Source organism: Astatotilapia calliptera, chromosome 10 (assembly GCF_964374335.1).
Source record: "Astatotilapia calliptera chromosome 10, fAstCal68.1, whole genome shotgun sequence".
Classification (NCBI taxonomy): domain Eukaryota; kingdom Metazoa; phylum Chordata; class Actinopteri; order Cichliformes; family Cichlidae; genus Astatotilapia; species Astatotilapia calliptera.
In genome coordinates this window covers 33,525,369-33,535,351 of record NC_137431.1, presented here as the reverse complement: position 1 = coordinate 33,535,351, position 9,983 = coordinate 33,525,369, and the positions used below count along the sequence as shown (strand labels likewise).

The window sequence follows — 9,983 nt, the reverse complement described above, 5'->3', positions numbered from 1 at the left end:
AATTGGTCAATGACCCGTAATCCTGCAGCCAAATGCTCAGTTTTTTTGTTTTTCCTACTCACAGTCTGTATGATGTCACACAGAGCAGATGTCCCTATTATGATCATCTCAGGACACAGAAACCATCTCATGTTCTGACCAGAGGCAGCCAATCAGAAGAAAGTTGTCTTAAAGTGGAAGTGAGAGCTCAGTACAAGATAAGGATTATTTAGAGCTTTGAATCACGCAAAGCTGCTTTGCTAGATTCTCGTAGAGACCAAGGATAAAAATGCAGAGCTGGTAATGAGCAGTATTGATTCACTTTGAAATGTTTTTCACACCTTTATTCTCGGTATGTGACCTTTTTTTTTCTCTTAGAAACAAAACATAATGATCTAAAAATGAAACCATAAAACTATTTTTTAAAGGTTGATGCCAAAGGAAATGTTTAAACTTGAGAAGCTGAAGTTGTTTAAAATAGTCCAAAATGAACCAAAGCATCAAAACAAACATGCATGAAAAGACCACTAGGCAGTCGTGTTGAAGACAAATGAACTGAAACTAAAGGCTGTGCTGTGTAGTACCACGATAGTGCTGTGAGTCTTTGCTGGACCTCGATTTCAAATCTGGTCCAGAGTTTGGATTTAGGTGTTTTGGCGAGTACCCGGTCTGTGTGATGCTTGCCATAATGTCTACAAAACAGGAAGTGATTTCTGCTGGTGGGTCGGACAGGGAGCAGCTTAAAAGTAGCTGCACATTGACTCTCTGCTTCATCTTGTGGTCAAAAGTGCAGCCATGCTGCTCTTCTTCACGTTCTTTTGAAACTTTAGCTCATTTTGGAAGCTTTTAAACAGTTTTTAAAGCACATTTACTTACAGGAAGTAACTTTAGGGTGCCATGAGAAACATGACAGCCAAAATGAACCAATCAGCACCAGTGTTTCCGTTCTAAATCCACCTCACCAACATCCCGCCTTACCCTCTCAAGACCATCAAACCATTTAAGTGATCTCTTTTCTTTCCTCCATCCAAACTCGGACACGATGTGAAGGACTTCAGGTTTTAGACGCCAGCTTTCCAAATCTGTTGCTTTTATTCTAGGCTTTATTATCGTTATTATTAATGTTATTTTGTTAATGATTTTTGGCCCCAAATCCCCGTACAGATCAACATTTCAGATGAACACGAGCACTGCACTTTCATTGGACGAAAACCCCGCAGAACTGCAGACGTTTTATTTCAGAAAACGAAGAAGAATGTTAACATTTATTTTTCCCTAAAATTGTTTGTCGGGGTTTCACAACTTGAACTTTGTTTTGTTCAATTTTAAAACTGCCAAATTTCCCTCCTTCCCACCCTCCCTCCTTAGCTCAGTCAAACGTTACAGCTGCGACCCTAAAACAAGACGTAGATGAAGAAGCCGACTCGGAGCATGATTTGAATTCCTTTGTTTGAAATTTTGTTTCCAAGCAGTGCTGTGAATCGTACGAGCTGTGATTCTGTCCTTATTTTGTCGTGCATATGTGGGGTAACTTTGCTAAGTGTGAAAATATTTTGACAAGTGCCACGCCCCGGCCCTGTGCGATGCTTACCATAATGTCTATAAAACAGGAAGTGATTTCTGCTGGTGGGACGGACACCAGAACAGATAGATCTATGATTATTATGCTTCTGATTATTATTATTATTATTATTATTATGGTGACTTCTTATTATTCTACTGTATCATCATTGCGACCATGATTATTCTCATAATCATTTAAGAGTCTATTGTTTCGCCATGTATTTTTTATGTTGAGATTTTTATTTTAGTTTTCTTTTTATTAAAGGTAAAAAGAACTAACAGACACCCAGGCTCTGCTTCGCTTTTTTAATCTCCGACGATGAAGCTGTGAACTATTTGTTGGCAAACAATCACATTTATATCTGAATAGACACCCGGTAGTCACATTTCTGATTTCGATGAAATAAAGTGGAGCAAGACAACAAAACAGGCTGCAGTTACATTCTCGGAAGTGTGTTTGGAACAATTTATGACATTCTTGGGTTAAAATGTGAATTTATTTTTTTTTTCTGTAGAGATGACAGGAACTACAAAAAACACTTGGTCAGCATCAGGCTTTACTGTGAAGAAAAAACCATGATGGGTTTATGAAGACCGAACACTGGTTTTATCTCGAGGGCCATTTAAGCGAACATTCAGACCGGGGAAACTAATCCAGCCAACAGTCGCCTCAAGGCGCATGCTCAGCAGTGTTGGGCAAGTTACTTTGAAAAAGTAATTATAGTTACTTTTTTGAAGTAGTAACTAGTAACTGTTAGTGAATGATTTACAAGATTCTAAAAGTAATTAATTACTTGAAAACTAACTATTGCGTTACTTAAAAAAAATGTTTGACCCTCTGGGGTCCAGGATATAATCTGATGTTTCCTCCACATTTTCCCTTAAAAACTATTTATTTGCCTTGTTTGGTCTCGTTCTTTTCAGCACAACCTCACGTGTCTGAATTTACAGTTATGTTTTCATTTTGACTACTGTACTCACACAATTGATCTAAAATCAGACAAAAAACATAAAATCTGGGTAGAAAGTGATATTTTTTACTGTAACAACCACAAACATGTTTATTGATCATATTTCATAACTTTAAATGCAAATATAAATTGTCAGTTTATATTTGTGTCTCCATGTGTAAAATCATACGCACAAGTTTTGCAAACAAAAAAGTTATTTGCAGCCATTTACCTTTGACCCTTTTTTTTTAAAATAATCTTTTCAAACTATTTACACAATTTATATTTTTATATTTATTTCTATTTACAGAACAATCAGCTGTTCTTCAATAAGATGCCACAAATTATTTGTGCCACTCCAAATATTTCTGTCCACTATAAAGGAAACATCACAGCCTGATACCTGCAGGTCTGACAGCAGCAGGTGTGTCACTCCTGTTTCTACCTGGAGACAGCAGTCGCATCAATGTTCTGACACACAACACAAAACTATCCACAACACTACACACTAACTACACACTGCAAACACGCTAAACGTCACAAATCTCTCACATCTCAAAACTTGCTCTCTCTGCTGTCTCGCTCTCTCTCTTCCTAAACAACCAAACGTCATGTTGCCAAATCATTTTTTGATTGGTCGACATGGTGCATTTTTCCACCAACACAAACGGGCTGTTTTATGTTTTGTTTTTTTATTTCTTGCTCATAAGCAGAGCGTGCTCGCTGCGCTGTCCTTAGACAGTAAACATGAAACTATTGAGGAAAAACACGCGTATATATTGTTTATCATGACTCCCTGAGCTCCAGGTGTTGTGCCAGAAAGTGATCGTGATTGCCGCCCGCGGGAGCGCGCACACCTGCTTGAAGTTGTAGCGCCCGGCCTACTTACATAGGCTGTATAAAGTCCAAATAAATGATGTTTAAATAAAACATTCCCAACTTGTGCTAACTAAATACAATACAATAAGGATAATGGGAGGTTTAAGTTTGTTCTTATGCTCTAATACACAGGTCTCGAACTCCAGGCCTCGAAGGCCAATGTCCTGCAGGTTTTGGATGTGTCCTTGATCCAACACAGCTGATTGAAATGGCTAAATGGCCTCCTCAACATGTCTTGAAGGCTGTTTCCCTATTCAGGGTCTGCAGCCTTAAAGGCCGCATTTTAAGGCCGATTACGTCACAGCGGCGCGCCGAAGGCTGTCCCAATTCAAAGGCTGCTCGAAATGCGGCTCTCACATGCGTCCTTCATTTCCCTGAATTTTAAGGATGTGGTGGTGTAGACTTAGTGGCCCAACATATCCCAGAATGCATAGCGCGGCGGTGCATGTGGATAATTTTGCCGAAAAAAACGGCGGATGAGGGGCAGCCGAAGAGTAAACTTTAAGTACTGAATATTTTGTCACTTATTTATGTGCAAATGTTTAATAACGAAGAACATTAAACATTACTGTTGGCCACATGTCGGCAAAGTTATGTGACATTAGTGACGTTTGTGCTAACTTGGTTTTAAAGCCTTTACTTTAAAATATACGCCGTTCAATAGCTGAGCTTAATCAGAGAATGATCAAAGCTCATGTAGAAACAAACAAATGAACACAAGATTTTCTCCTTCATCTCTGTCAAACAAAGCTGTATGACACGTTTCCAGCTGTTAGTATCATGGTTGCTAGACCGCCCCATTTCACAAGCCTCACACTTCCGGCCTTAGCGGTCTTTAAGTACGCGGCCCTTGTGGACCGTTAAGGCTGCAGACCCTGAATTGGGATACAGCCATGGACAGCTACTTCCGTGCAACTGATATAAGATGCGGTAAGCTGAAGACAGCTTCAACCGTCTGTTTGTTGAAAAATAGTAACATGACGGTAACGCCGTTGTAACGATAGAAATAGTAATTAGTTAGTTACTCGTTACTGAAAAAAGTAACGCCGTTATTCCCATCCCTGGTGCTCAGTAACATCCAAACTAGTCTGATACCACATCAGCAATATTACTGGTCAGATAAATGCATTTAAAATACCCCGACATGAAAAACAAAATCCAGCCGAGCGCTAAAGTTTCCATGTGAAAATCTGCACTTTACGTTCATGCTCTTAAAGAAAAAAAAATAAACCAGCATATAAGGTCTGACAGGAGAGAAGTCTCAATTATTTTAATGTTCAGTGTCTCTTCCAAGGCTAAATTATGCTAAAGGTGACTTGAACTGGGTGAAGATCATTTTTTTCCCTGATAAAACATACTTTTCATCAGAATACATTAAAGCAGAATAGTCCATGGCAAACTGAATTACTGCATTTCCCCCGTATACATCTTAAAACATATCATCCAGGACCCAATAAAAACTAAAGCAACACAACGAAAGTCACAACTACAATGTTTGAACAAAAAGTAGAGGGCCCATGATAGAGCCCTGTGGAACTCCACACCAGTAAGAAAACACAAACCCCCCCAATGTGGTCTCTTTATTACATTTTTATAAATCGAGGGGGGAGTAAAATAGTTCAGGTCGAGCCTTTAAAGGCTTTTTAAACATGTGTACTCATGTTTTCTGACTAAAGTAACCATTTTCAGAACTATATAATTGTATGCAGTCTATTTTAACATGCAGTTTCTCATTAAACCACAAAACTGTGTCTGTGTCACAGTGAAGGATCCCTCCATCCTTCTTAATCTGATACTGTCAAACATCCAGATGCCGTTACCAAAAAGTACTTACACCACAATATAAAGAAATGTATTATATTTAAAAAAAAAAAAAAAAGTATCACCACTTTGATGTACAGTTGTTCAGGATCAAATTATCAAACAGTTTGTGTATACGTCTGTAAACATAATTATTTCTGCTGTAAAGTTTTAACATGTGAATCTATGAGGAGTGACTCACTGTTGGATATTAGTGGAATTATTGGTTTTCATCAATTTCATAAAAAAAAAAAACAAAAAAAAAAAACCCACAAATGTTTGACTTAAATGTTTTAGGGATTTTTTTTTCAGAAGTGAACATTTTTCACTACAGGACTCAAAAGTGAAACCTTCAGATATATAAGTTAAAAACTCTTCTTGTTCTAAATGTAAATTTTGGGTTCCAACAAACAGACGTGATCACATCTTTTATTCATTTTATTGAGAATCACTTCACTTTTCCTTCGCCCTGCAGCTTTGAACCCACCGTCCAGCTTCAGTCCTGCTGTGAGCAGGCGTCGTGTTCCTCTCAAACAAACTGTCAGGAGCCTCCTACAGTCTCTACTGAGATTATTTTTTATAGGTCAGTACAAAAGTGGCAATGGCGGCATCGCATTCAGCGTCATAAAGCGTCGTAGTCGTCGTCGTCTTCATGCTTCCTCTTCAGCGACTCTCCGCCGGAGTTCTGTGACACCATGTTGGTCGTAATGAGGATGTTCTTGGAGCCAATCAGAGATGGGTTGATGAGGACGTTGGAGACAGCGGGTGTGGATGGCGTTGCTATGGGGACAGAGCGAGCATCAAGGTTTTTATATAAGTAAACTGTTCATTTAAACATGATTCTGTTTGGCCATTAAAATGTTTCTCTGGACAGATTTTTGTCCGTGTGTTCAGGAGTTGGTGGAGAACTTTTTAACAGTTTCTTCCACATTAAAGTGTTTTTCACAGGTATTCATACGTCTGACTCTTGTTCCATCAAAGCATGAAGCAAAAAATAAAACGGCTCTGTTCTTACTGGGTTTGGTGGTGGTCGTCTGAGAGGGCGGCGGGATCTGCACAGTGAACCTCTGACCCGTCAAAGACACTGGAGTCCCGACTTTAGTGGTGACCGACTGCACAGACGGCGTCCCTGAGGAGGAAATGGCGCTACGCTTTCAGCATCCAGAATCGTACTTTAATACTTGGATTTATAAATCACATAATGATAAAGCTGAAACTCACCGAGCGTGGGCGTGGTCGGCCTGCTGGTGACGGCGCCGACACTGAGGCGAGGCACCGATATCCTGTTGGCAGACGACGACACCTGGAAAATAAACTGTTGGTAACCACAAACAAAGACAACGTGAAAGCTGAGGATGACCACGAGAGGTTGTGTCTCACCTTCTTCTGTATGGACTTCAGTCTGTAGTTGGGGGCGGTCAGACAGTAGCGGTCTGGGGGCAGCCGGGGGCCGGTGTAGGGCTTGATGAGAGGGAGGGGGGTCTGGTTCTTCTGCCTGGCAACCTCCAACAGGAACTGGAAACACAGAGAGGGTGAAGCAGCTATCAGATCAGCCCTGTCGCTACAGTCAGCTGGTTCCTGTAGAGTGACGGTCTTAATGATCAGAATAGAATCTGCAGTCTCCATTTTCCTCACTGACATTCTAGACCCCTGACGAACGAATCAAGAAGCGAACGTTACGCCCATCTGTGAAGACTTACATCTCGTGGCGGAGGTGAGGTGAACGACTGATCCATCCGGCACTGGATGGCCAGTCTGATGTCGTCGGCGTCCACGTTGGACTTGTTGGCGTGTGAGGCGTAGGTTTTGGCATCTTCGATGATGGTGGTCACGTATCCTGTGGACACAAACAACAACTGAGTTGTTCAGAACAGCTCCTGCATGATTCGCAGTTCAGAATAATCCTTCTTTGTCCGAGAGTGTCAGAAATATTCAGTCGGGATATCAGAGCATTGTTCCCATTGGCTCTGAAACAGAAATAACTTACTGTAGGTGAACTCCAGCATCTGGTTGATGACTCTGGGCTCATACTCTGTGATTCCCATGTCCTTCAGGATCTGGATCATCACCTACAGAGGAAACGAATAACTTAAAATCTCAGTGCAAACTCAAACATGCTCTCAATTTTACTTTTCCCGCAGATTTTTACTGCATCTCCCATTTTTACTCTCTGGAAAACTGTCAGGATAAAAGAAGCTGGATAAATAAATTATCCCGGAAACGTGGTGCTGGAGCGAGGTACAGCGTCCGGCCTTGTCTCGCAGGGTGCACCAAACCAGGGTATTTACAAACACACCATAGGGTGACAAACGGCTTCACCAAAGCACCAACAGCTCGCGACTAAAGGCTAGGCTAGAGTGCGGCTGCTATTGTTTTGAACGGCAACGTTGCTAAGCTAAGCAGGCTATCATGTTGCACAACTGCAAAGGGTCACCAATTAATCAACACAAATCCAGCAACAAAGTTCACCATCAGACAATAAACGGGAGAAGAAACTCCCCAATGTGAACCAAATTTGCACCAAAACACCGACAGGCTCGCAGCTAGGCTAGCATGTTAGCCGCTATTGCTTTGAGTTGCAGTGTCGCTAGCTAAGACAGGCCAGTCTAGCTAACGAGCAACGCGGATGCATTAAAGATTATCGAGCAAAGCAAAAAGCTCGACTCAAACTGTACAATATAAATGAAAAAGCTCGTTTCTGACCTGAGCATCTTTCGGGATTGTTTTCGGAGCAGACATTTTAACTTCCCTCGCTGCGCCTTTGCTTCCTCTTCTTCTACTGTTTCCGTTCACAGCTGAGCCATTGACCGAATCCGGAAATGAAAGAAAACACAGGAACTGCAACTGCTCCGAGTTAAAAGCTTTCAAAATAAACCTCAAATTTATAAATCAGAAAAATCAAGATTTTATTAATTTCTTTTACAACTAACACCTGATGTCTCGTATTATGTAGACAAATTTAATTAACAAAACAAGATAAGTAATACGAAACACATAATAACACGTTTTAATAAACTTCAAAGTACAATAAAAGTAAGTCATTAAAGTTGAGCAAATCTAGGTTTTTGATTTGTCTCTTATTCCCGTTTTAATCATTTTGCTTACATCACGAGATAAGTTTATCATTGATTTAAACTGATGTTTTTTCTACTTTATGTCTTTTAAATATGACAAAGTTCTACCTCTAAATATTCATGGTTTAAACTTTTGAGTATCTTTGAGGTTATAACTACACAGTACCTGCAGGGGGCGCCACAGGAAGACATATTGAACTCTAAAGCCTGCGTGAAAAATAAGCTACAAACCAAAGTTATCAAACTAAACCAAACATGTGGAAAACATCTAAAAATGTAATTCACTGAAATTAAAACAAGAAGAATCTCTGAAACAATCAGTCTGCATTTTTCTTTTATTTTTGGCTGCTTGACAAACAAAAAATTAATCAGAAAATTAACACTTAAAACTTTTTAAATGGTTGAATATTTCTATGACACTCTTTTAGGAAAAATCTGCTGAATGAAATGAAATTAAACTGAAAACTATAAACTATTTTTTATTGAATCTCACAAACACAAACTTCTGCTTCTTTTTCATTTGCAGGTTAATTTTAGTGACAAATAACACGAATAATAATAATAATAATAATAATAACTGTGGCACAGTGACTTGGAAATAAGAAGAAAAACTTGATGACGAGATAAGAAGAAGTGTTTTCTGAGAGGTGATAAAAAACATTCACTGTCACTCACCTCTGAGACTAAAGAGGAGTCTCTGCAGGTTTCCAGGTGTTCCTAAATACTTGATCCAAACACAAGGATGGGAATAACGCCGCCACGAGAGGGAAGCGGACGTTACAGCCTGAAGGCCTCGCGGTAAGAAGATGAAGCGAGCCACTGCATGACCAACGCTCTGATGAGACTTTGGAATTCGTCACATTTCACCATCACACTGTGTTTGCTGAGCAAGAAGTAAGACTCTGTTTACATACGTGTACAATAAAATAACATTTATTGAGCTTTAACACTCGACTCAACACGCACCAAATTAAGTCACAGATAAACATTAAATCACAGCTTTATCTGCTGCCTGATAACCCAGATATATCTATGATAATCAGGATTTTTTATTATTTCCCAGGATATTCCGACACCATTGGAGCAGCGATCAAAGGCAACCAGACCTCCACTTTTGGGGTCCCCAATCATCTTATGGCCATTTTTTACTCCAATGAGACCAAAGTTTACATAAATAGCTTGAAGTTGTATTCAATGATATCTCCAACTGCTGACGGAACCATGAACGCATCATGAGAGTGTTTACTGAAGCATTTATGACCAGAAGAGTCGCCGCCTCCTGGACATTTCAAATTATACAGGTTTAAAGGACTGTAGACCTGTGGCCTCCCACATCGAAGAGGACTCTGAAATATAGACTTGAGGATAATCGCTTGATATCAGCAAGGATGGATGAACATCCGACTCCTCCTACGTCAGCTCTGCAGATAAGAGTCCCAGCGTGGAGCCAAAACACCGCCGACACCATCCACAGAGGTCTGGGTCATGGACTTCACCCAGGAGCCATTAGAGAATAAAGCTTTGATATGGAGTCAGATTTTGATAAACAGAGTGATGCTGTGTTCTTCCCACAGCTGAGCTCATCATCAAACACGCTTTTCTCAAATAACCATTCATCAGCTCGCCGCAGACAGCATTCCTGTATTTACCCGCAGCGTTTATGACACACATTCTCGCCATAAAGCCATGAGAACCGCCACACCTCGCCGACTGTACGCTGCTCTGTGTGCATGACAGT

At 40.3% G+C, this 9,983-nt stretch overlaps 1 protein-coding gene across 1 annotated transcript; it reads right to left on the bottom strand.

Annotated features, from left to right (window-relative positions):
- Positions 1-4,609: 4,609 nt before the first annotated feature.
- On the bottom strand, positions 4,610-8,026 carry taf9 (TAF9 RNA polymerase II, TATA box binding protein (TBP)-associated factor). The gene is made up of 7 exons (XM_026181307.2): positions 7,875-8,026; positions 7,159-7,240; positions 6,872-7,008; positions 6,552-6,686; positions 6,393-6,474; positions 6,187-6,300; positions 4,610-5,951 (listed from the first exon to the last, which is right to left on the bottom strand). Exons 1-7 carry the CDS (start codon positions 7,908-7,910, stop codon positions 5,794-5,796), a joined length of 744 nt encoding a protein of 247 aa, XP_026037092.1. The 5' UTR covers positions 7,911-8,026; the 3' UTR covers positions 4,610-5,793.
- Positions 8,027-9,983: the final 1,957 nt, after the last annotated feature.

What these genes read in the sequence shown, in the direction of transcription:
- taf9 (XM_026181307.2), bottom strand. Translation starts at nt 7,910, where the DNA reads ATGTCTGCTCCGAAAACAATCCCGAAAGATGCTCAG. An exon ending in CCTCACCTCCGCCACGAGAT is followed by an intron (nt 6,687 to 6,871) that starts GTAAGTCTTCAC and finishes CTGTGTTTCCAG; the next exon opens with TTCCTGTTGGAGGTTGCCAG. An exon ending in GCCGACCACGCCCACGCTCG is followed by an intron (nt 6,301 to 6,392) that starts GTGAGTTTCAGC and finishes TTTCCTCCTCAG; the next exon opens with GGACGCCGTCTGTGCAGTCG.